Source organism: Lacerta agilis, chromosome 8 (assembly GCF_009819535.1).
Source record: "Lacerta agilis isolate rLacAgi1 chromosome 8, rLacAgi1.pri, whole genome shotgun sequence".
Taxonomy (NCBI): domain Eukaryota; kingdom Metazoa; phylum Chordata; class Lepidosauria; order Squamata; family Lacertidae; genus Lacerta; species Lacerta agilis.
The window spans coordinates 48,005,906-48,032,425 of record NC_046319.1 but is presented as its reverse complement, the minus strand read 5'-3'; the positions used below and the strand labels follow the sequence as shown (position 1 = coordinate 48,032,425).

At 42.1% G+C, this 26,520-nt stretch overlaps 2 protein-coding genes across 6 annotated transcripts; one reads left to right on the top strand and one right to left on the bottom strand.

Moving 5' to 3' along the window:
* Positions 1–1,847: 1,847 nt before the first annotated feature.
* On the bottom strand, positions 1,848–15,672 carry DNAAF1 (dynein axonemal assembly factor 1). Of its 4 annotated transcripts, none has more exons than XM_033157244.1 (15): positions 15,595–15,672; positions 13,894–14,035; positions 13,137–13,244; positions 12,650–12,694; positions 12,270–12,393; positions 11,483–11,574; positions 9,068–9,289; positions 7,774–7,940; positions 7,091–7,212; positions 6,622–6,815; positions 6,132–6,392; positions 5,329–5,438; positions 5,118–5,183; positions 3,962–4,310; positions 1,848–2,497 (listed from the first exon to the last, which is right to left on the bottom strand). In XM_033157244.1, the coding sequence occupies exons 2-15, from the start codon at positions 14,018–14,020 to the stop codon at positions 2,448–2,450; spliced, it is 2,037 nt and encodes a 678-aa protein (XP_033013135.1). In that variant the 5' UTR covers positions 14,021–14,035; positions 15,595–15,672; the 3' UTR covers positions 1,848–2,447. The 4 variants fall into 4 exon arrangements, with proteins under 4 accessions (XP_033013135.1, XP_033013133.1, XP_033013134.1 ...); XM_033157242.1 differs by lacking the exon at positions 15,595–15,672 and adding an exon at positions 15,512–15,588; XM_033157243.1 differs by lacking the exon at positions 15,595–15,672 and adding an exon at positions 15,512–15,578 and having other exon boundaries at positions 13,894–14,032.
* A 1,044-nt stretch (positions 15,673–16,716) lies between these two features.
* Positions 16,717–25,811, top strand: HSDL1 (hydroxysteroid dehydrogenase like 1). 2 transcript variants are annotated; one of them, XM_033157241.1, is made up of 5 exons: positions 16,717–16,879; positions 18,862–19,095; positions 19,324–19,769; positions 21,339–21,415; positions 24,791–25,811. In XM_033157241.1, the coding sequence occupies exons 2-5, from the start codon at positions 18,876–18,878 to the stop codon at positions 24,837–24,839; spliced, it is 792 nt and encodes a 263-aa protein (XP_033013132.1). In that variant the 5' UTR covers positions 16,717–16,879; positions 18,862–18,875; the 3' UTR covers positions 24,840–25,811. The 2 variants fall into 2 exon arrangements, with proteins under 2 accessions (XP_033013132.1, XP_033013130.1); XM_033157239.1 differs by having other exon boundaries at positions 16,719–16,879; positions 21,188–21,415.
* The last annotated feature ends 709 nt before the right edge of the window (positions 25,812–26,520 follow it).

Sequence of the window (26,520 nt, the reverse complement as noted above, 5' to 3'; positions counted from 1 at the left end):
CGCATCAGTACGCTGCATAGCCACGCCTCTCCAGGCTGTTTTAATGGGAGGTACCACGTCACTATGGCTTATTTTCGGGGTATGGCTTATTTTTGGGGAACGGCTTATATTTCGCAAATGCATAGAAATCCTGCTATGGCTTATTTTATGGCTATGTCTTATTTTAGGAGAAACAGGGTAGAAAGAATGCTTTAGCACCTGTGTGTGCCTGCTATTTATTTGCCAAAAGCTTCCTTACTCCATTGCAACCCCTCTGGGATTTGCATGCTAGCAGTTGACATGGACACACACACACACACACAGTATATGAATGCACATACCACAGTGCACACACACCACACATTGTCTATATACCAAAGTGTAGACACATTACAGATTGGAACACACAGCAGCGCATGTGTACATGCACAGAGAGCCCTCACTCTCGCTTCTCAGCTGATTTTCCACATCGTAACTTTGCTGGGCAGAATTATTTCTGAAGAGTGGACAACATGATTTTCTTCCCTTTGCAGCTTTATCAGTCTGTTCAGTAGCAATCTGTAATTTTTTGTAGAATCTAGTGTTTTATACATTTTTGTAGCTCTCTTAAGACACCACTTGCAATGATACAGGTGCAGCATTTTTAAAAATGATATTGACTAAGAAACAAATTAGCTCCCAACCCTTTTCTGATTATGAAAGTGATTCACTAGAGTTCATACCCATCTTATCTAGTTTTCTTCAGAAAGTGGAAATCAAGGGGAATAGAATTATCTCTACTTCAATGAATTTTTCTTGAAAGGTGGTGTGTGTGATTGGGTTTCTTGGCTATTTTATGCTTTCATACTTGAAGTTGATGTGCTGAACCTGCAATTTTGCACTATGCTGTACATTTGTAAAGTTTTACAAGCTATGCTAATTAAAGAGGTTTTCTTTTTCCTCATTAAGTTCTGCTTTCACAGCCTTTTATTTTCCTTGTATTCATTTTTCTGTGTATTAATATCAGTAGCATCCTATATTAGATAAACAGACTTGCCTCCCTATTTTCCCATACTGTAATCTTGCTTTTCCTCCAGGGAACTTGGAGGTATCCATGGGATTACCCTGTTTTATTTACCCCTGTGATGTAGTTTAGGCCTACTCAGTGTTGGGGGTGGTGGGCTGCTTTTGCTTTGCTTCCCCTTAACACTGTCACCATGGGTTAAACTACAAAAATCTTTATAGCAGTTAATGCATTTGTATAGAGGGAGGGATTGCATGTCTCACTTGCATTCTGTTAGAAGCCATCAACCATCCAGTCTTAACTCTATATACATAGAGGATCAGGGTGGTGATACATACTCTTTTACACATGCTACTAGCATTTGTTTTGATTTGCAAAGATGCATATAAGCAGAAACAATTGTAAAGTATTCAATTCATTAAGCACCTGCCAAATTAGTCCTTCAGCCTGTGACCACAGCAGCCACCGGACCTAAAAAGACCTTGCAACACAGCCTGTCTGCAAGGTGATTGTACTTTGGAATGGCCGCCTTGTATACCACAAATATTTGTAGCCATATCAGGATCATGAGCCCCCAAATTAAGATGGTGACCTGGCCAGGAGCAAACGTCAGTCTCCTAATGAACAAAAGAAGCTGTGATGCTTTGTGGGGGTGGGACTAGGGCACTAAATGTGAAGCTTTTGTAGGAAGGTGGACTCTAGCCAATAGTTCTGCAGATTTAGAGTGGATGCTTTTAAGAGGGTCAGGTGAAAACCTCTGGTGCCTTTCTGTGAAGGCTAGCTTGTTGGGTTTCTCTGTCTATGCTGATGTCAAGGGTGTGCAATATGCCCCACCACAAGTCGGATAACAAATGATGCAAGAAGCTGAGAACAAAATCATTTACTCAGACTGAATTACAAACAAAAGTAAACATGTAACCAAAATAAGCAAAACAATGGCAATGACTTTCTACAAACTTAGAGCAGAATCCAACAAAAGTGAAGCAAGTGTGATTTCAGGGGGAGAAAGTTAATCATGTACTCAACTCTCACCAAAATAAATGAGACTTAAATTATCATTTTTGCTGGATGCTACTGATTAAACAACCTTTTCTCAACAGAAGAAAGAAAATAGACTGAAAACTGAATTCATATTTTAAATGTTGGTTACCTGACTTGGTGGCATTGAACTTTCACAGATGCATACTGTGGGTGAGCTTGTGTTGCTTAGCACCTGGAAAGACCAATGCATAAGGCCCCCATCTGCACCATGGCACTGCATGCTCTGCCATTGATCACAGCAGTGTGGTAAAAGTAAGGCACAACTATTGAACAGAGACTGGACTTTTGCTTGCCTGCAAATAGTGTCACAGAAAGCATTTGTGACTAATGATGCCAGGGTTACAGCACCCGCTGTGATGCAGTAATGCTAATGAACAATGGGAAATATCCTGGCTTCTATTTTATAAATTCATACAACACGTCTTCATTCATTTTCAGGATTATGCTGCTCTCTATCTGCTTCAGAGATATTCCCTGTTAAGAGGTGAAATTTCAGTTAGTTTCTGGACATAGGAGCTATACTCTCCCCAAATACCTTCCTGAACAGAAGGACCAGTTATTAGGCAGAAGCTACTCCAAAGACAGGAGTGGCAGCTGAGATTCGGTCTAAACTGGACCACTCACTAGTCACTGCAGTTCATTCCTTGAATGGTCCCCAGCAGAGAAAGCACAGGGTGCAATAAGAAACCCTTTACCATTTGGTTTATCAGGGCAGTGAAGGCTTAAAAGTGTGAGCTATGAGCTAGGAAGGCCCAGGTCAAATCTCTCTTCAACCACAGACTCACAAGATGGCTTTAAGCCAGTCACTATTTCTTATCCACAGCCCCTTTCCTCAAAGCTCTTAATTATTATTAGTGTTAGTGTCTGTGAACTTCATTACTTAAAAAATGAGTGAGAACTTCCTATCTCAAGCAGCAAAAAACAACCAGTCTCTGGCTAAAGTACTAGGGGAAATGCTTAATTACCTTGTGCAGAAGAAACACTGTTTAAAACACCCTTCCAGATGCAGGATATTGCAGGTGTCAGGCAAGCTCAAATGACCCAATGGGATCAGTGCAGCTAGGACAGCAATGGTAGGGTCTCACCAGTTACCAGTGTGTGAAATCTATGCTCTTTGCAACACCTACCAGTCATAGGAGGATTTTTGCTGTATCAAGACTTCCATAGGCTCAGATTCTAGGTTCAGTTTAACTAACTTCTATATGTGGAATTATGTCTCTCATTTACTCACTGCACATGTCTATCCCCTGTCCAGATTTGCTAATGGCAACCAATTGGCCATAATATTTATTTACTTAAGGCATCTATACACTGCTTAATAATTAGAATTTCTAAGTGGTGAACAAAAAAAAGAACCATACCAAAAATAAAACAATAATTCATCATGAAACCAAACAAACCCAAACAAAAATCCATGTTTGCATGAAGCCTACACTCATAAAGTTCATGCTTGCACAGGGCCTACAGAATCCATAATTGTGGTAGTCATTATGTGGAGAAGCTTTATGTGTATCAGACTGAGACATATTCAGCTCTTCTATGCACAGCCCCTATGCAAATGTGATGTCCATATATGGACATCTCTTAAGGGAAAGATCCACCCCTCTACACCCATAGAAGCTCATTGAAATTAGGCCCCAAGTACGACTTCAAGTATAGCACCACTGAAATAAATTAGTTACTTTAAAAATAAAAAAGTTAGGCTTTAGGTGTAATCATTCTGTAATTATAAGCCAGCCACATTAACTATGTGTGGACCTGGAAAGAGATGAAGCTACCATTAACTGTTTTCTTTAATAGCACAGTTGGATTGGAGCCTAGTTGTGAAGCTATAGGGCACATATACTGATGGTGATTTGTCCCGTTATTAAAAAAATGAGCAGGTGGCTTAAAAAAACCCAAGCAGGTGGACCCAAAATCATGTCTATGTGAATTTACCTATGCAAGAAGATACAATGTGACACTCTCCATTTTCCACAATGTCTGGGATTAATTCATCTCCTTCATCATCTGTTAATGGTTTCAAAGGTCCTGGAATCTCTTCGATCAAGGGTTTTGCTGGTTGTACTTTGGCTTCCAAGACTTCCTCATGTTGTGTTAGAAGGTCTGTTACAATGGGTTCTATGCCTTCCTTTTGACAGACTTCGGGTATCTTACATGTGTTTGAAAAGATAGAGATTGGGATCTCTTCTGTCTCTATATTCCTAGAAGTGTCTGTATTTCTTTCAACTATGCGGTCTCTGTCATCACTTGCTTCGGAAATCACTTCAATCTTTGGAGAACTTGGCTATAAAGGTAACAACAAAAACCAGCTTGAAAATGTCTGTACCTGTATTGGCATACATTTCCCCCAGTCTAGTCTTGATACTCTCTACCCTCACACTATTCTAAGGGATGTTGCTTTCCAAAGCACACTGAGAGTTTAACTCCTCAACAGTGGGGATGGGGATGGAAACTCTGGCCCACAGGCCAAATTAGTCTGCCAGTGGTTCTAATTTGGCCCATGAGGAAGTTTTTACAGTGATGCCTAGCTCTCACACATCTGATGTCAGTAGTCTTGACTACAAAGCCAACATGTGAGAACCTTAAGCTGTGCTGCTGATGCTTCCTCAGCAGTGGCGCTTGCATTCAGTGCATTTTGCATTGGTCACCAAATATAAACCTGGTTCCACTCAGGAGCTCCTGGTTGGAGCTCTTGAGTGAAGCTCATCTCTGCAGAAAGTGGGGCTTGCCATTGAGCACCTAGTGCAAGTGTGGTGAACCTTTGGCCCTCCAGATGCTGCTAAAGTATAACTCCCATCATCCATGCCCATTGGACCATGATTGCTACACCTGCTACATACATTTTGAAGTAGTATGGCCATCTATTTTATCTGCACACTTCAACTTGTTCTGAACACACATGTCTGTGCATATGTGTTTGAGGTACTCTGTGGCATCAGCTGAAGAATTTTAGAGCGACACATTGGCTGATATTAGAATATCTCTAGAGTCTCCTGATCTACAAAACAGTCTGTGGCTCTGTTAGGAATATATCTAAATTAACTGTAAAAACACAGGATTAAGAAAACACTGTGCTATTCGAATAACTCACCTTTCTAGTGAAGATCTCTCCTGGTGAGACTTCACTGATATCTACATCTTCCAAATCAGGTAGCTCCTAAAAATTAAAGTTATCCTGGAGTTTACTGAAGGAAGTAACTTTTAAAATACAAAATTTAGGAGTTTGTGGAAATACAAAACCCATTTCTGAGATGCTTCATCTTGGCCATAACCCACCCTTTCTTCCCTCAGTTAATACATACATCAAGAAAAAGTTTTTCTGGTACATCCAACTTAATTTGTTCTATCTCTGCAGGGTCAGCAAGTTCAGTGAGCAGAAATCCAGGTGTAGCCATCTTATCTACTGGCATCTCTTAAAAGAGAGAGAGAGAGAGAGAGAGACAGACAGACAGACAGACAGACAGACAAAATGCTTAACAGTTCTAGGTATAAAAATATAGAAATGGGAAGGTTATACTGGGCTCTCTTTTTTCTATTATGCTCTGTCCCTAGTAAAAGGCTGTCAAAAAATTGTTCTGTCATTGAAGTGCCCCACGGCAACCTATATGACTGACTTTGCACAAAATCTTAACTGCAGAGTCAGTTTCTACATGAGTGCTCTACATTCCTGGGACTCTTCTGAATTGATGTGAAGATTTGCTAGGCAATTGGACAAAACTATGTAGAAAGTTACTCAAATACCATATTGTCCCTCTTGTGGAATGCTGCAATATGCAAGCATTTTTGCAGCCTCCCTATAGAATGTTACCTATATATGTCAATAAGACTTTCCTAAGTAAACAAACCCCACCTTCAGAGCCCTGGTGAAATGAAATGGATGAACCTTTTCCCCAGCCAACTCTACAACCAAAATCTGGATGGTGTTTCAACTAGTATTGCTAGTGCATGGTCTGAGAACACATGATGCAGCCACCTTGCTAAAGCTACATAGGTTTGTGGTTGGTCAGTATCTGGATGGGAGACTGTCTGGGAGTCCCCATGAATGCCACCTTGATTTCCAGGATAAAAGATGCACTAACAGCTAAATAGATGCATACATACATACCTTCTGCAATGCATGCAAAATCTGAATGCATGTCAAAGCTTGATTCTTGTACTTCCTGTTCATGTTTACTTCTATGACCACTCTCTGGTCTCCCCAACTGATCTCCTAAGATTGCTGCTTCAGCCACAGCCTCCTTGTGGGCATCCATGCTGTCCTTCACAAATTTATCAATCTTCTTCTTTGTTTCCAACGCTTCCAAAGTACTCGAGTCCTTTCCTGTAGTGTCCGTCTCAGTGCTGCTGCTTGAAGATGGGATTTCCTCTAGAACACCCCAAAAACAAAAAGAGAATGAGTGTGCATGCAAGTAAAACCTTGGGTTTTTGTTGAGCAATGTTACTTTAGTCCATTTATTGGTTTTCTTCCAAAAGGATATGAAGATTTTCCTCTTCAGCAAGTGTATTCTGCCCCCCCCCCCAAATTGGAAGTGTGTGAAGCTGGATGAAAGAGCTATGGTGGCATAGTAGTTCTGCTCAAAAGTTTAAACACAAACCTTCTTCACTGTCAGCTGATGTTCCATCTCTCTCTTCTGTTTCCCACTGCCTTTTCTTCTCTTCAGCTTTTTGCCGGATTGCGGCAAGAGCATCAATACTGTCTTGGATCTTCTTCCTTTCTTTCGATTCCCATGTTTCTCTTTCACTTTGTTCAGCTTCACGGCCACCCTTAGCCCAGGCTTCTGCACAGGCTCTGGAAAGAATAAAGATGACTATCATCAGACACATGGAATGATGTTGTATTAATTTCTGTGGAACTTATTTCTACATAATGAACTGACTCATATATCTGGCAGTTTCCACAGCCTGAAAGTGTGCAGTGCTGCTGTTGGATCTATCATCCAGCTGCTCTTGCAGGAAAGAGCAATTTGTTCTCCCTGGTTTTTGCTTAATTAATTGTCATTGTTATTAGGCTACTAATAATATTTTAGACTGGTCATCTCTTCACTATCTCCTTTCTCATTTTACCTGTCCTTTGGAAACACTGGCCTGTCATCCAAATACGTCAGATGTTTCAATCGGATGGTAAGTGTCCTCCTATAATAAGGTATTTTCTTTATTACTTCATTTCCCATTAAGTTCAATACACGCTGCAAAAAAAGCAAAACAGCTTCAATTTAAAATACAACAGTAGAAATTATTTTTGTACAATACGTGAAGCTATATTGGAACTAAAAATAGTTGAATATATATCTATTTAAATCATTTTCATAGGATCAGGTCTGAGTAACCTTTTGTTCACTTAACCCCCATAGCTACACTGCAAGCATAACTAAAGTAACTGCACCTTCTTCTCATTCACTCTTGCAGAAGAAAGGAAAAAGGTGTATTTAGAGACATTACTTGGGTAGGAGCTAAACCTGGTACCTGCTCCTTGTGGCCCCTGTTCTTCTTGCATAGGGCAGGTCTGAATCAAGCATACTCATATTGACATAACCCACCAAGGATTCTGTTTCCTGATTGTGCAAATTTATTGCAGTAACTCCTCTCCTACCACCCGGCTCTAAATTTTATTAAGGCATGTTAATGTCCCTGAAGCACTGGATACAGCATATATCCTTCCACAGCGCAGTAAGATCAGTGGAACAGAATCATTCTGTGCCTAAGAAATGGTGGATCAGATAAAGCAATCTTAGTTATTCTTTGCTTACCAAATCAGGCATGGTCTCCAGGACATCTAAAATGTTTGGATCATCTATCCTATTGTGAGAGAGGTCAAGGACACTGATACTTGGGCATTGCTGTAAGTGTTGTATGTCTTCAACTGTTTGCAGCTGATTGTGAGCAATCTGTAGAGTGTGCAGAACTTTCAAACAAGCTGTTGAAAAGTAAGGATACCGTTAGAGTAAGTAAAATGAATGGGACTGCCAAATAAATTAAGGAATGTAGCATCATAACAAAGGCAACAAGATTATGCTGCCAGGACCAATTACAGCCCAACCAAGGTTGCCATTTTAGGCATAGGGGCAAGATTCTCAGCAAGTTCTGCTTGTGGATATACAATATTAAAATGCACACACCCACATATTGTCCTCTGAAATACTGGAAAGTCCTCAGTCATACCAAACTGGAACTGCAAAGCCCAGTTCAGTCCTATACAGAGTATAGGGGTCCAGGTTAACTGGCCATAGAATTGTAATTAGGAATGCTTGTTAGTTAAATGCAAGTATAGAGGTATGTCTGATGACAACAGTTGAAGGGGCAAGGGGTCTATTTCAAGAAGGGGAATTTAGATTAGCTGAAGGGGGAAGTAATCTTACTCTGCAGTTAATCAATAAAACACACATCATGAAGAGGCTGTAGCATTGCTTCTCTTGGGCATATGACTATAGACATTAGTTCAGTTTCAGGCCCAAAATATGTGCGAGTTTTATTTTGTGTCCTTGTATTACTATCCTTGTGTATAAGTCTTTCCCTTCACAAATTACAGGCACAGGGGCTCGTTTGAGATTAGGATCCTGTGTGGAGCTAGGGGTTAAAATGCCTCAACACTCACCATCACACCCCCCCCAACTGGTTCCCAATTTGTCTTGCTCCACTGAACACTTTCAGTGCTGAAAATGTTCCTCCTTGCTCCTTTTGACTCAGTGCATATTGCTCTGCTTTCTTTTGAAGCACATTATTGAGGCTGATGGGGGGGGGGATAGTCTTGTTGTCTGGGCAGCCCTGGACCTCCATAGACACCATCCAGGCTTACATCTCAGGGAGGTCACTTCAGTGCTGCTAACACAGTGATTTGACTTCACCCCTAGGGGTGCACACCACTCTCTCTCAAGACAGACAGATGCCAACAACAAAATTTGCCTCCACAGAAGCCACCAGAAATTACGGTGGAAATGCTTTGCACTGTGTTTTCACACACTGGTGCCCCTACATGTATGACAGTAACATCACTAAATAATGTTCATGTTATGGATCTTATTTCAGTGAGGTTAGAATTCTTACAGAGGTTTTCAATTGTCTTGACATAATTGTTGCTGAGGTTGAGAGAGTCCAGCTTTTCCAAGGGTTCAAGATTCTCAATTTTATGTATTAAATTCAGCTGCAGATAAAGGCAACGCAAATCCGTCTGGGCATCCAGGTTCTCAATCTTAGTCAAGCCATTGCATTCCAGCCATAAGCACTTCAATCCTGTATATTCTTCCAGGTTCTCCAGACGATCAAATCCTGCAGGAAGAAAAATGCAGTAAACACAACGGCAACATGGACCATATTTCAGAATGAATTTGTTAAAATAAAAGGAGTGGGGATATGGTTTTAAAGTGGGGACCCATCAACAAGAAAATACAATTGAATGCTTTCCTTTGCCTGCCCTCCACAGCCTCTATTTCTATTCATGTTTCTTTTGGCTTTCTTCAAGGTTTGAGTATTGTCAATTTTTGGGCATCACAATGTAATAATGATACCAACAAGCTGGAATATGTGCAGAGAAGGGTGACAAAGATGGTGAGGGGTCTGGGGATCAAGTCCTATGAAGAAAGGATTCAAGAGTAGGATGTGTTTAGCCTGAATAATTACTAGGCAATAGGATAGCCATCTTCAAATACTTGAAGGGATGTCACATAGATGATACAATAAACTCAATTTCTGTCAAAGACAGGAGCTAGACCAGTGGGTTCAAATTACAAGACAAAAAATTTAGACTAAACATTAAGAGGAAGTTCCTGACAACCTGATTTGTTCATTAGATGTTTTTCAGCAGAGCCTTGGTGGCCACCAATCAGTGTTGGAGTAGTGAATTTCCTGCATGGGCAGGAGGTTGGTCTTTAAATTCTTATGGTTCAGTAATGTCTAATACTGGAGCCTGGTTGGGCTATGGGGCTGCAAAAGGGGTTAGTTGGGGAAAAGGTTAGATTCCCTTCTTTGACGGGTGCTCCTCCACTTTATATCGTGAACAGCTCCTTTTATAGCTGAGTGACACAACATACATGGTTTATCACCGGTACATCTGGTTAGGACCAAAGAGAAAAACCTGCAAGGGAGCATGAAATATATCACCAAAGTTCAGGCAACATATTCTGGAGCCCTAACAGAAGTTTTAATGAGAGTAAACAGAAATACCAAATTATTCCTAATGCAATCGTTTTTTAAAGAGAGGAGAATTTTAACAGAAGTAAAAGGCAGCAACCAGGGTTGCCAGAGTCTCCTTTTAAATGCACTGAGGAGACTGCAGCTGATACAACTCTTGCAATGCTCCTTCACTTGTCCTTTGTTTAACCTGCCCCTCCTCAACCTGTTGGGAGTCACCAGGACTCTAGTACAGGTATAGTCCCACAGCTTCTGGAGAAGGAGGACAGGTGAGACCACGGGTGGAATAACAGAATGAGTTGTACAGTGGTTGCAACATGTTTCAAGGTTCAAGGCCTGTTTCCCAGTGAGGCCTTAGAAATCTCAAAACTAGTTGCGAAGGTGTGCACATATATTTTACACATGAGAGTTATATTAATCTAACTACAAACACAACAGAAAGTACTCATGAATGTCATAGCTGGCAAAATGCATGAACAAATAAGTTCCTCTGTTGGGTGATATCTGCATCGCACACATAAAATTACTTAAACATAGGTACACAAATACTGGCTTAACCAACTAGCCAACCGTTATTTGAAGAAGACCTTAAAAAAGAAGCAGAGCCTGCTTTCATTTTTGCTGTAGGTAAGGAGATCCAGGGGCCCAATTGAGCTGATATACTCCACTGAAAGTTAGTTACATTGAAAGCAACACTGAACCAGTATCCCCCACACCCTGCCCCCGCAGGGCTGACAGCTGTGGGAGAGGAGAAGCAATTTAGATTGGGAAAACCATGAGTTAAACACCCCTTTCCCCACTGCCACTGCTCCTATCAAAATCTGAGCCTCTCACAGCTGATTTTAAAAATTATATATATTGTCAAAGATCCATTTACAGATGCTATAAATCCTTACTTAGATGAACTAAATCTCATTGAACTGAGAGGGGCTCATATGAAGAAAGAAATAAGCCCCTCTTGGTTCAGTGAGATTTTCTCCATAATGTCTTCACTTATAGAATTACCACAAAAATCACAGAATTATCCTCCCTGTTAAGACTGTGGACATCAGTACCAGATACTGGTATATGCTGGAGACAAACAGGAGAAGACTATCGGCGTCATGTTCTACTGGTTTGCTTCCAGAGGCATTTGCTGGCCGTTGTTGAACAAAGAATGCCAGAATAGATGGGAGTTGAAATGTGCACTTGATTCTGAAACATTTAATAAAATATTTGTATACATTGACCTAGATTTAGATTCCACAATATTTCAACAAATTATATTTCTATGTTCTCAGGGGTTCATGTTCAGTTCTTTTGCTACAATATAGCTAGCAGATTGGCCCTTACCTTTGTAATGGAGATAGAGGGTGTCGTTCAAGGATGGGGTCACATACAACTTATGCTGTTTGCAGAGGTCCCTCAGTATCTTTTTGGTCATTCTAAAACATTAAGAAGTAGTGTGAGTGGAGTACATACTCTAGAAGCTCCACCTGCGTATTTAGAAGGCAGATGTGCTGCTTAATATTTATATTTTCACCAACCTCCTTCCCATTGCATCACCTCTCACAAGGTTCAGAAAGTTCCCCAATCCTTGGATTATACTTTTGGAAGGGAAGCAGAGGCTCTGCATACAGAACACTGAATCCACCCAGAATAACAGCTAAAGAATGTTGTTTTAATTTAATTTTTTAAAAGTTTGCCTAGGGGTGAGATTTAACAATAAAGAGGGTACTATTTTTGGTCAGCCGTTGCATATCTGAAATCTGTAATTTATGCTGGCTGCATAAAATGCATGCTCTCTTGAGAGAGTCTTTACACAAAGGCTCAGTGCAGAACCAACAAGTAGTCTGGATTTTATAATTATGTTATCAAGTTCATTACAGACACTGATCCAGCTTCAAAACCCTAGTTTTCAAACTTTAATTAAAAGCTAACTTTGGTTAACCATAGCACCACTGTAGACATAGCACGGCACTAATATTAACTCCTGTAAGGGGAGTGATTGGGGAATTCATGTGGGGGAGGGTAACCTGTCAGCCTACTCATGATATCTTGACATGGTTAAGAGACTGGCAGCACTATTAAAAAATTCCCCGATTTGTTACAGTAAGACTACCAATAAAAACTAAATTACCTCAAACCACCTTGTTTGTTTGCTTGTTCACAGGATGAGCCAACCACCGGCTTTTGGTCACCATTTCTATTTTCCTTATTCTGTTCATGTATGTTGGTCACAGAACTGTCTCTCTTCTGTGGTGCTTGAAGATTATATGTGACAATACAATATATTGCAGAATGTATTTTAAATGTATAGATCCAAGAAATTCACCTTAAAGGCAGAAACTAAAGTTTCTCCAATGAGCTAACTGTTACAAACAGTAATACCTACTGATAGCTGCAGTATAACCAATAAATGTATGCCATACTGAGCTCTTTGGAAGAAAAGGGAGATAAAAATGTAATCAAGAAATAAACAAGATACATTGCTGCAGGCTCTCTCTGGCCTCCTCCCACCTTTGCTATGTGAAATGAATGGTCTGACTGGCCTTACTCCTTTGCCTGAAATTGAACATAAAAAAGAATTAAATTCCAAGAAAACTGAAGCCTCCCATGATCACAGACTTGAAATCAATCTTTTTCGTCTGACCCAGCAAAGCGGTTCTTATGCTCTTAAAAGCACCAAGACAGTTGGTAAAGGCACAGGAGTAAGTCTACCCCGCCCCCCAGGGTGGGTGCAGTATGCAGCTGTGGAGTAGAATAACCCAGCTAGAAAATACTTGAGAACAAAAGTTACATGGTCCCATCATTCACCCAGTCCATCACACCATATACCAACCCATTAATCTAGCTTCGAGCATGAGGGCAAGCAATGCACCCAGAATCAGAAAAATCCCCCATAGTAACACCCAGGGGGAGTATGTGATCCTGATGGGAAATTTAATGTGGCAATATTGTTCATAGGTCTGAAACTTATAGTATTGATATTTTTCATGTAATTTACCTGGTTCTCCATTACCACAGTCATTCCTAATAATTTTCGACTTCAGTTGCTCATTGGCAGGATCTTTTTCTGTTCCTTGTTCTCCTTCTGGCAGTTGAGGCTGTAGTTCTAAAATTCAGACAGATGGAAACAGGCTCAGTGGATGTTTAAATCTGCTAACTCAAACAAAGAGATGGGCACTCCAGAGGGAGGCCTCTCATTTCATTTTGTTGCATGCATGTAATATCCCAGAATATACACATCTGTTCACAACAGAGGAATCTGTATCTGTAGGGACTGTATTTGCACTGCAGTGTATGTCTGCATTAATTTAGTTTTATATGCGGCTCTTTCTCTCTTGCTGGAGCTTTTACAAGTGCAAGAAAAAAAAGGTCAGGAAAATGAAAGGGTATCATTGCGATAAGAATGGGGAACAAGGAATGTGTAACATTTTTATAGTGTTGGGCACATTTTGTTCAGTTCTATACAAACACTCCTATGCTTGTGTAGTAAAGCAGGGAAGTACTCAGTCCTCCTTACTATTCTTAATTAAAAATAATAAATAAAATTAATTTAAACCTTAACATTGGTATTTAATATTATTCTATGCAAACCACTTCAAGTTTTTTTAAGTGTTCTGTAAATCTTGCCAAATTAAAAAAACATATTCACAAAATGGCAGAAAGTTGTGCCTTGTCATTCATTTTAGCCAAGGTGTTGTCAAAATTATTTCATGTTCAAAACTTACACACACACAACCTCCGATAGCAAGAACTACCTGATTTTGTTAAGTTGTCCTCATTGTTGGAAAAGGTGTCCACCTGCCCGCAGTCTTTCATCCCTTGACCATTCTCTTCCCCTGCAACAGCCTCTCCTGACCCAGGATCTTCATTGAGCGGATGCATTCTGATGTGTTCCTACTGAGAGACAACAGGAAAGTTACAGCATGCTCTGCAACACTCTGCCTTGTATTTATTCAGATCATTCAAGCATAACTGTATGTGCAAATCATAGTTTTAAATTAAATGCTTTATTAATTTGTATGATGACCATGAACCCCTTTGAGAACCATTGTGTGTGAAAGAAAAGCAGTATATAAATCTTGAAAATGAATAAATGTTCCTGCATTTGGCAAAGGAAAAATAGCACAGCAGCCCAAATTAGAACCCCAGCTGGGTATAATAGGCCCATGGGCCAGAAGCCCTTCATACCCGAAATAAAAAGACAGGTGGCAAGATGCTGGTCCATGAACTCTTCTGCCCCACCAATAGTACATTGGTTTAATCAGAAATTACAGTCCACTATTTTATTATTTAAAGCATTTTTATCTGGCTCTTCTGCCAAACAGCAGCTCTCAGGACAGCCTACAAATATTGATGGTAAGTGCTTGGGCTCATAATTTAACAGGTGACAAAAAAGGGAATAGGACTAGGAGGATGTAGGAAGAAATAAAACCTAAGCCCCATTTCTCGGTTACATAATTCTTGTAGTGGCCAGCTGGAACGAGGAGCCAAATGTTGCTGGTTTTCCAGCAGAGCTGTGGTCCCATCTCTCCCCTACTGTAGCCTCCCTCTTGTAGCCTACTGTAGAAATACATTACATTACAGTGTAGCATCATATGATAGATGGCATCGCATTCAATGCAGCATACTCCCAGGTATGTCTGCCCCTTATGCCGCAGTCCCACGCTCACTTATATGCCTGACTTCTGAGATGTAGTGCTGTTTGTTGCTTTTCAAGGTGCCCACAACACTGTTGGTTATTCTGCTCACTCCCCTACAACGTGTTGAATTTTTCACCTTTCAAATTCCCAAAATGAGGGGTGCTAAAAAGTTGCAACATGACTTGGGAATTTAAAATATATTTTGGTTAAATTAATATAATTTAGTTTTGTTTGGGTGAGTAAAAAAAGTAAAATTGCATAGAGATCATTAAAAATGATTGCCAAGAACTTGCAGCTATATTATTTGTTATTATTTTTAGTATTAGCTGATACTTTCAGAAGGCAAAATTAAAATTCTTCGGTTTTCCGGAAGCAGTTTACGTGCTTCCTCATCAAATGTGAACTTACCAAGCTAAATGATGTCCAATAACAAAAACAATAGCAGAGTTGAATTCCTTGCACCCAAAACCCCTCACTGAATAAATTTGCAAAAATTAAATTTCACCCACTAACGTGATTTGCGCTATGCAGCTGCAGCCCACTTAAAGCAAGTAACACAGGATGCCTCTCTGGGCATAAGCAGAGCACAATCCCTGCTCGGGAGCAACAGCTGCAGCCGGATGTCAGGTAACTGAGCTCCCAGACAGGACTGCTTGGCCCCAGCACCTCTTTGTTTTAAACACACGCCGCCGCCGCCGCCGCCGCCCCCCAGCTTGCTGTCCCCATTTAATACCCTCCTCTCTTTCTCTTCTTCGCTGCCCACTCAAGGTGTCTTCGCCATTCTTCCTCTCACTGAGGAGGAGGAGGACATGCTACCGGGGGAAGCCTGGCTGCCCGAGCCCCTTCTTCACCCAACCACACCGGCTTCTCCCTTCAACGGCTCCTTTCCAACGGCTTCCCCCCGTTGCCATGGCGAGAGGCCGACCAAGACACGGCTCTGCGCACGCGCGGCAGAAGAGCTGGGTGACGCACTTGGGCCTCGCTTCCAGCCCCTCCCCGCCCCCTCCTCCCACCGAATGGTCCTATAGAGCTTTTTTAAAAAAGAATTAGAGCAGCATCCCGTTGTCTCTATAGGGAAGCTTTCCGAGTTCAGTCGTGCTACTGCAAAGAATTTTTTATTTTATTTTGTTCTTTCCGAGTTCAGTTCACGGAAAAAGATCCGGGTCCTATACTCACGAAGGAAGAGGCAGACATTAATACAGGCAAGGGGTTAGATCAGATGACCTCTGAGGTTCCTTCAGATTTTTTAATGATTCCTTTTATCAGAGATTTGGGGTTTAAGAAAGACCACAAGCTTCTAGACCCCCAAATCCAAAGTCATTGCTAGAAGGAATCAAAAAAGTTGGAGGGGGGCCACAGGGGCCATCGAATCCAACCTCTGACGCTTTTAGGCTGAGGTTTTAATAATATGCAAATTAATTTGAATGTAGCCCGTCGCTTACAACTTTAAAAGGGAGATTGAAATTGCGTGTGCTGTGAGGGGAAGGTGGAAGAACACAGCCCCCTCTTTCTAGCATTTCGACTGGCTTTGTTTGCAGTTTTAAGCTCCTGGTGGAATTATATTGTCACGCATATGGAAGCCGCTCAGCCATTCGCCTGGAACCCAGAAGTTTAGTTATGATGCTAAACTTTAACTTTCTGTAGTCTTTTCGTGATGCCTCTGAGTCCTTTAAGGGGATGTATGTTGACATTAATATAATAAACTTAGATTCATCTGGACAAAATTTGCTTTGGGACAGATAGTGGCTTTTACTAATTTTATGTACAAGCGAGGTGTCCATGCAAGGAACAGAAGTGACACAGCATTTCTGCGCTGCTTGTTTTTACAGCGCGTTCAGGACCCTTCCCTTGTGAGGGCGGACGAAGGGCTTTTGATCTTCTAAAGATGGCAATACAAAAACATGGAAACTGGATCGCGACTTGTCAGGTCGGTGATTGGCCTACTTGCCAAGCGATTTTGAAAATCCGCTCCCCTGATTTTCCTCATAGCCGCAGGGTCGGGTGGAACTGAGAACGGGAAGGTTTAGTTTCAACTGAACTAAAGTCAGGTCATTAAGCAAGACAGCCGCGCAGAAACATCGCAAGCTGCATAAGCGAACAGGTAAATGAAATATGGCAAAATGGGTTTGGCGCCATGGATTTGATTTACTTGCTTTTTAAAGACAATGGTTGGTTTTTTTTTGGTAAAACATTTATAGTATTACTCAGAAGCAAAAGCTCAAAGGTCAGAAGGGGCTGGGAATCAACAATATCTTTAATAATGTTATTTTGTTCTCTGCTCTAAAGAGCAGAACTGATATTTGGATTTATTAGGAATTTAAAGTTGACAGATCATTTCTGGAACAGCAGAAACCTCTCTCTTTACATTTCTTATTGTTTCATCCAAGGGTGCAAATTGTACCCTCAGTTACTCCATTAGTGAGGCTTACTTCTGAGTAAATATGCATCCGATCATGATGCAAGTCCACATACACGAAAATTGCCCGGCATTTCAAGTTCTATGAAAAATTGATTAAGCTTAATCTTAATCTTCTTAATTCTGCCTGCTCAGAATTACGTAAAAGTGAAGTCAGTGGTGCTTACTCTTAAGTAAGGTAAGTATTTCGGCTGCAGAAAAATGGAAGAAGGGTGCAGTAGGGTCAGGGACAAACGCATAGAGGATAGACTGAAATGGCTTTACAACATTTTTTAACCTGGTACCCTCCAGATGCTTCGAACTGCAAGTCACATCATAATGGCTGGGGCTGATATGGTAGTCTAAAACATTGGGGGTGGGTGGGCAGATTGTTGTTGTTGTTAATAATTATAATAATTTCCAATCTTACTAATTCATTATTCTAGTTATTCATTGGTTCGTGACTTTATTATTCTGCATGTTGTCAGGTGATTGGCAGGTGGGACCCATTCACCTTTTAAAATGGATTGCAGGGGTTACAAGGAAACATAGGAAACTGCCTTACACTGAGTCAGACTGTTGGTCCATCTAGCTCATTATTGTCTACCCTGACTGGCAGTATCACTCCAGGGTTTCGGCCCAAGGATGGAAGGGTGGAATCTTATTATCACAGGTAACAGAAGGTGCCCAGATGGACATCTTATCTGTAGTTTGGCAATGACTGTGGTTGCCGAATTTGCTGTTGTCAGATTGTCTGAGTCTGCAAGGAGGAACGCTGCATAAAATTTTATTATTACAGGTAACAGAAGGTGCCCAGATGGACATCTTATCTGTAGTTTGGCAATGACTGTGGTTGCCAAATTTGCTGTTGTCAGATTGTCTGAGTCTGCAAGGAGGAAGGCTGCATAAAATTTGGCCTAATAAAAACCAGTGAGATGATAATGGTAATGGAGTAATAAGTTCTTTGTGGAAATCTCATTGAAAAGAGTAAAATAGCAACACATGAGCCAGAGCCTCCATACTTGATTTTGGAATGGCATTTTCTGAAAGGAGAGCTTTGTAGCCATCCCATTCTGCTGTGCTGCCGGACAGATGAAGGCAGTTTTGTTCAGGACAGTTGACTCTGTGAGTTTGGTGGGGTTGCCCTGGTATTTTAAGCAGACTTGGTTGTTTTATTTTTATTTTTTTCAGACAAACAAACAGCATTTATTCACACCGACAAAAAATACATATAATATCCCCAAGAAGAAAAACAGTACAAAAAAGAAAAGAAATAAACGAAATAATAGTAATAACACACCCATGTGACTTCCCTCCTCCAATACTCATCCTCCTTTAAACTTCAGATTTATATTTGCATTGCATCTTGACTTGGTTGTTTTAATTAGTTACCATGCTGTTGGTTTTTTGATAGGTTATTCATTATTGTTGTTGTTTATTATTGTTTCATTGTGCTTTGAATGTTATCAACCACTTTGAGTTCTACTGGGATATGTTATGTTAATCAGAGAATAATAGATATATGTGGCAGATGCTCTTGGGTTTTCCTGAAACAAAATGAAATGGTCATTTTTATATTTAGCATCTTATGACCTATTGGAATATGAAGTCAATGATTTGGCTAAATGAAGCAATGGAAAAGTACACACTTCCTTCCTTACAAACATCTTTTGCTTCTTCCCTTCTAGACATCTCTCTTACCATGGCTGCTGTGGACAGCTTTTCCTTCTTGCTCAGGGAGATTGGGCAGGCCTGCAGCTGTGTCATAGAGACATTGGCTTTCATTGGAGCCTTCTACATAATGAAGACATCCCTCACTGTTGCAAGCAACACATACACCCTGGTCAGGTTGTATTTCATTCCTCGGCTGGTCAGCAGGCCTGATTTAGTCAAACTGTACGGAAGGTGGGCTGCTGTGACAGGTAAGAGTCAGTTGGAGCAAGCAGATTCTCTAGGGTTGCCATATTTCAAAAACTAAAATTCCTGACACCTGCAAATTTGTTGAGATTTTTTTTTTTTAGGAAGACCCCATACTGACATAAAAATGCATAAGCCCTTTGTAAACGCTCTACAGCTATCGGTTGACTAAGTGAATGCATTTAGTCTCAGGGTCTAAAAATGATCTTCGTTGCTCTCTCGATCTGCTCCAGGTTGCACCTCAGGCATTGGGAAGTCCTATGCTAAAGAGTTGGCACGTCACGGGGTGAATGTTGTCTTAATTAGCCGGAACAAGGAGATGTTGGAAGCTCTCGCCAAAGATATTGAGGATTCCTACAAGGTCGAAACGGAAGTTGTTGTGGTAGATTTCAGCAGGGGCCGCCAGGTGTACCCTGCCATCAAGAAGGCCCTGGTAGGCAAAGAGACTGGCATTTTGGTGAATAACGTTGGCGTGTTCTATGATCACCGGGATTATTTTGCCAATTTGACAGAGGATAAAATTTGGGATCTCATCAACATCAATATTGGAGCAGCTAATATGATGGTGCACATGGTGTTGCCAGGAATGGTTCAGAGAAAGAAAGGCGCTATCGTGAACGTTTCTTCTATGTCCTCTTACCACCCCTCCCCACAAATGACGGCATATTCAGCCTCCAAGGTGAGTTTCAAAATATAAAATATATGTGTTCTCTTATGATGGGTGGGGAACCTCCAGCCCTGCAGCCCTGATCAGGCCCACAAGGTCTCCCTGTTTGGCTTATGAGGCCGTTTCAGCCAAGCCATAGCCACCTGCCCTTCACCATGGTCCCTGCAAAGTCCCTTTCAAAGCTCTGTCTTGCCCTGTGCAGTGAGTGGGGCTTCTGAAGATCCAGCAATTGGCTGATCACTGCATCTTCAGATGTTCAAAGTGCAGGGCACTTGAAGACCCATGCAGGCAATATGCTCCTGTGGCATCTGCCCACCTGTCAAACATGGCCTGTGAAGGGTGCGGGAGATAACAATCTATCTTGCCAGGCTAGAAAGGTTTCTTACCTCCTATCTTATCAGAATCATTATTTCTAAGCGATAGTTATGCATCCTTTCTCTATGGAAATGGTTTTTTTTTTCTGTTTCTGTGGATAAGGACTTGGAGAACTGGAATTTTTTGAAGCTGGAGTGGGAAACTTCAGGTCCCAGGATAAGTATGCAGCTCTCTAGGCCTCTCTGTCTCTGGCCTCTTCTCAGACCATCGCTCAGTAGCCTTGCTTTGCACCCCCTTCAAGTGTTTTAAAACAGCTGGAACATGTCCTTGAAGTCTGATAATGCCTCTTGCTTGCCCGGATGGAGGATGTACTATCCTTGGCCTGGAAAGGATGCTTCATCCTTGCTGCAAAGGCTCTTGCATGGTTGAATTAGATGCCTACAACTCTGGCTCAGAGATGTATAGGAATGGAAGGCAGGATAAAATTTAAAGGGCTCAGGAGCAGCCATGGCGGCTTTTCTGCTTCTAGAATGTATTGGCTTAAGCATTATACTTTGCTTCAGTGAAGGCAGCTTTATAAATTGAGGCTGCAACCCTATACACGCTTACATAGGAACTTAAGGGGACTTACTAAATTGTAACTCTGTACAAGGTTGCTCTGTTAGCTGAATGGTAAAGCACTGGTGTGCATTTTGTAAAGGAACCAACAGAGCAATGCTATACATACTTAATGGTAAGCCCTGCTTGAGCTCAATGGGACTGACTCCCAAGATAACCTGTAGCCAAAATGTGCTATAGCAGCGTTCCCCAACCTGGTGTCTTTCAGATGCTTTTGGTGGAGCTGACGGGAATTGAAGTCCAAATCATCTGGAGGGTACTTGGTTGTGCAAAGCTATGCCAAAGCAGTTATTATTAAGTTTCAATTGGCCAGTAAGCAAGACATACAGAGCTGGGGGTGGGTGTTGATTTGGTAACACTTTGTTCCATAGCCATCTATGTTGCACCTTGCATGCGTTGGTCAAGAGAGGTTGTCTAAGCTGCCAATGTCTGTTCTCCACACCTTTTCCCCATGTTAAATCCAGAGAATATTGATTGTCTGCTCTTAACCTTAACAGGCTTACCTGGACCATTTCAGCCAATCACTTTCTTATGAGTATGCTCCCCAAGGCATTTTTGTTCAGAGCTTAACTCCAGCTTTCGTCTGCACCAACATGTCAAAATACAGCCGGACGTTATCCAAAAAGAGCTTGTTTGTGCCTTCTGCAGATGAATACGCACACCAGGCTATTGCTACCCTTGGACTATCCACAAGGACTCCAGGATATTCCCTACATTCAATCCAGGTAATATCATTAATTCAGCTGCTTCTGTGTTACATTTTCTCTTAACTTTTCTTGGAGGCTGAACCATGCAGCCTGGATTGGTTTTAATGGGTTTTTTTTTTTTTTTTGAAGCAAATGCTCACACATGATATTGGGGAAGAGATGTAGCTCAGTGGTAAACATCTGCCTTGCATTCACAAGGTCCCTAAGTTTAATCCCCAGCCTCCACATAAAGCTGGGAGAGACTGTCTGCCTCTGAAACTTCCACTCAGTGTAGACAATACTGAGCTAGATTCAGTATAAGACAGCTTCCTGTATGTGTTGACTGTCAGCTAATGCTCTTGAAACCCAATTGCTTAATTCTATTGCTGTGTTCTTTTTATTTTATTATAGAGTTTTGTTTATTTAATTCTCATTTTCTTAACAAAAGAAATAAAAGAAGCATAGAAAGCAAAGTGCTTTTCTTACATTGCAGCTTGTGTACGATTCTGTGTGTTTGCAGGCAAACATATTTTTATTTCGTGAAGTTATCTTGACTCTGGACCCGGAGACTGTGGGACTTTGTGTAGTATCTTGTGGGTGGGACAATGCATCTCTTCCCTTAGTGCAGGGGCGGAGAACCTTTGACCTTCCCGATATTGCTGAACTGCAACTCCCATCACCCCCAGCAAACGTGGCCAATAGTCTGGAATGATGAGAGCCGTAGTTCAGAAACACCTGAAGGGCAAAAGGTTCCCTACACCTGCCCATAATAATAATAATAATAATAATAATAATAATAATAATAATTTATTATTTATACCCCGCCCATCTGGCCGGGTCTCCCCAGCCACTCTGGGCGGCCTCCAACAAATACCAAAATACAGTACAGAGTCACATATTAAAAACTTCCCTAAACAGGGCTGCCTTTAGGTGTTTTCTGAATGTCAGGTAGTTGTTTATTCCCTTGACTTCTGACGGGAGGGCGTTCCACAGGGCGGGCGCCACCACCGAGAAGGCCCTCTGCCTGGTTCCCTGCAGTTTTGCCTCTCGCAGTGAGGGAACCGCCAGAAGGCCCTCGGCGCTGGATCTCAGTGTCCGGGCTGAATGATGGGGGTGGAGACGCTCCTTCAGGTATACAGGACCGAGGCCGTTTAGGGCTTTAAAGGTCAACACCAACACTTTGAATTGTGCTCGGAAACGTACTGGGAGCCAATGCAGATCTCTCAGGACTGGTGTTATGTGGTCCCGGCGGCCACTCCCAGTCACCAGTCTAGCTGCCGCATTCTGGATTAATTGCAGTTTCCGGGTCACCTTCAAAGGTAGCCCCACGTAGAGCGCATTGCAGTAGTCCAAGCGGGAGATAACCAGAGCATGCACCACTCTGACAAGACAGTCTGCGGGCAGGTAGGGTCTCAGCCTGCGTACCAGATGGAGCTGGTAGACAGCCGCCCTGGACACAGAATTAACCTGCGCTTCCATGGACAGCTGTGAGTCCAAAATGACTCCCAGGCTGCGCACCTTCAGGGGCACAGTTACCCCATTCAGGACCAGGGAGTCCCCCACACCCGCCCGCCTCCTGTCCCCCAAAAACAGTACTTCTGTCTTGTCAGGATTCAACCTCAATCTGTTAGCCGCCATCCATCCTCCAACAGCTTCCAGGCACTCACACAGGACCTTCACCGCCTTCACTGGTTCTGATTTAAAAGAGAGGTAGAGCTGGGTGTCATCTGCATATTGATGAACACCCAACCCAAACCCCCTGATGATCTCTCCCAGCGGCTTCATATAGATATTAAAAAGCATGGGGGAGAGGACAGAACCCTGAGGCACCCCACAAGTGAGAGCCCAGGGGTCTGAACACTCATCCCCCACCACCACTTTCTGAACACGGCCTAGGAGGAAGGAGCGGAACCACTGTATAACAGTGCCCCCAGCTCCCAACCCCTCTAGCCGGTCCAGAAGGATGTTATGGTCGATGGTGTCAAAGGCCGCTGAGAGATCCAGCAGAACCAGGAAACAGCTCTCACCTTTGTCCCTAGCCCGCCGGAGATCATCAACCAGCGCGACCAAGGCAGTTTCAGTCCCATGATGAGGCCTGAATCCCGACTGGAAGGGATCCAAATGGTCCGCATCTTCCAGGCGTGCTTGGAGTTGTTCAGCAACCACCCGCTCAATCACCTTGCCCAAGAATGGTAGATTTGAGACTGGGCGATAGTTGGCCATATTGGCCGGGTCTAGAGATGTTTTTTTAAGAAGCGGTTTAATGACCGCCTCTTTCAGCGGGTCTGGAAAGATTCCCTCGCAGAGGGAAGCATTCACCACCGCGCAGAGCCCATCGCCCAGCCCTTCCCGGCTAGCTTTTATAAGCCAGGATGGGCAAGGATCAAGGAGACAGGTGGTCAGTTTCACTCGTCCAAGCAGCCTGTCCACATCCTCGGAGGTAACAGATTGGAATTGATCCCATGAAACATGACTAGACAGGGCTCTAGCACTCTCCCGCCCCGGCCCTGCTCCCACGGTGGAGTCTACTTCCTTCTGAATCTGAGCGACAGTGCATCAATTGCTGCTCATAGGAACCATTTCCATTTGGAACCAATATATATATGTTTTCTTTGGAACCATTTAAACCCGACTTTACCGCCTCCTTAAAGGAAGTTGCTCAAAACAGTTTGCAAATCTAAAAGCAAGCATACAAACAACACATGCCCCACCATTAAAACAAATCATCAAGCTAAGAGCAGCAGCAAATGAAGAAAAATACAAAGGGTAGTACTCAATATGTTAACCAGCAATGGGCACTTGAAAGTTTTCAGTTTGCAATGCAAATGAAGAGGAAGATAGCTGAACATCTTAGGGAAATGAGTTCCACATATGGGGTGCCACCACATAGAAGACCCTCTCACGCTTGGCCACCAATCTTGGCAAGGATGCAAATGCAAGGATGGCATAACAGGACGGGCAGACTCACAGAACATGTGACAGTGTTTCAGAGTCCAGAGTCCAAAGCTTTACAGGAGGGGTGGGGAACCTCTGGCTCACAGGCTTACTTAGGTCATCCAGGTCCCATTTGGCCCACGTTTGATGTAATAATATATAACATCAGGTACATAAGGTTCCAGGTTCAATCTCCAGGCAAGGTTTGCCAGAGATCCTAAAGAGTCACTGCCAGCCAGTGTTGACAATACTGAGCTAGATGGACCAATGGTCTGGCTCTATAGAAGGCAGCTTCCTATATTCTGAAGTGAAAGGAGGAATGGGAGATGTGAATGATTCACTCTCTGAAAGAGACTCTTCATGTTAGATCTTCTTGGGTTTTATTTCATGCATACAGTATATTTTAATCTTGTTATTGCTTGTTGTCAAATGACTGCGTTTATGTGCTAATTCTAACCTGTTTCCTCTCTTGTCTTCCAGGGTTATTTTGCACAGATCGTGCCAGAATGGCTCTGGGTTAGGGGAGTGAGCCGATTGGGCTTATTGTGAAAAAAATGCCATTTTGGGAGGAAAAAACTGCATTAAGAATATCAGCTGGAGAACAGATAACACCCAGCAGACTAGTTGGACAGTTACCACAAAAATCCAGACTCATTGGATGGATTTTCTTCGATGATGATGATAATAATAATAATAATAATAATGTACCTTTTTAAGGAGACTTCATCTTGCTTCTATCTTGTTGAAGGGCCCATCAAGAATGTTAGGCAGGCAGTGAAAAGGAAACCTGTTGTTAGGAAGCTGATATTTTGTATGATGTCTGTGGGGTCCTGATTTCTATAGTACTGGGTGATTCTTGCCAGAGTCTTTCTGATTTGGACAAGAGTGGGCAATGCTAGGGCCCCCTGAATGCTAAAGAAGTTGAATAGGATGCTTGGGTACTGAACCCCCATTAAGAGCTGGCAGCAGAGAGAGGTCATGCGGTGCATAAGATCTCGTCTGTGCAAGCCTGGTGCCCTCCAAGTGGTTTGGACTGCAACAGCTGTGCTGACTAGGACTGATGGGAGCTGTAGTCCAAAGCATCTGGAGGGTACCAGGCAGACAAATGCTTTTTCTATACCACAACTGGGTACTGCTCTTCAAGTGGAGTACAGTATTCTTGACTTCTTCCCTGGAAGCTTTGTCGGGAACACCTGAAGCAATTTTCTGAGTTGGAAACAAATGCTGCTTTCTAGATAACGTGATTTTTAGTGACTTGCTTCAGTAGCCTATCTGTGTGGTCTCCTGCCAGTATGCTTTGTAGTGCTCTGAGTTTGAAGCTATGAGCACTGATGAAGACATCTGCTTTTCTGTATCCAAAGAAGACTGGTCTCCCCAGCTAGAAATAATAGTGCAGTATATTGTTTGTCCATGAAATGATGCTCTATAAACTCAAAATATTGAATTATACTATGTTTCAATTATATTGAATTCCGCAAATATATTTAGGTGCCTTTCTTCATTCAGTGGGTGGGAAAATATGTTTGTGATATTTAAAAGATGGATAGACAGATAGGTAAAACCTTTATTCAGAACAAACAAAATGTTATAAAAATGTGACAAACTTTCAAGTTCTCCTCATCAGGCAATATGTGACATGAAGCAGCTTGGGCAGCAGAGGGAAAACAAGGAACTAGAAAGTTAAACTGATGCTGTAGCTATGAGATCAGGTTATAGACCAAATTCTAAGATGGAGATTGCTGGCTGAATAGACCCTTCCCAAGTTCTGCAGATACTGGCTTACACAGGATTCTAGGATGAAGAAGTAAGTGCTGAGTTAATTAAGCAAAACTTTAATTGATGAGGGCAATAGTGTAGTAGTAGAACAACTGCTTTTCATGCAGAAGGTCTGAGTATCAATCCCTGTCACTTCCAGGGAGGGTGGGAGAGAACCCTGCCTGAAATCCTGGAGAGGCTGTTTGTCAATGTCACAGTTCTGAGCTAGATGGACCAATGGTCTGATTCAGTGCAGTTCCTATGTCTTCAGCTGCCAGCTGTCTTTTCCCCCTTTTTCTTGGGCAGCAATATTTTTGCTACATTCCTTACAAGCACAATAATGCTGATTAAACTGAACAATGGAAAAGGGAGCACTGTTCACTCTGGGTCAAACAAAGCATGTCGTTAAACGCATGATTGTATTAAATAAATAAATGAGCCTAAGTAAATTAAAA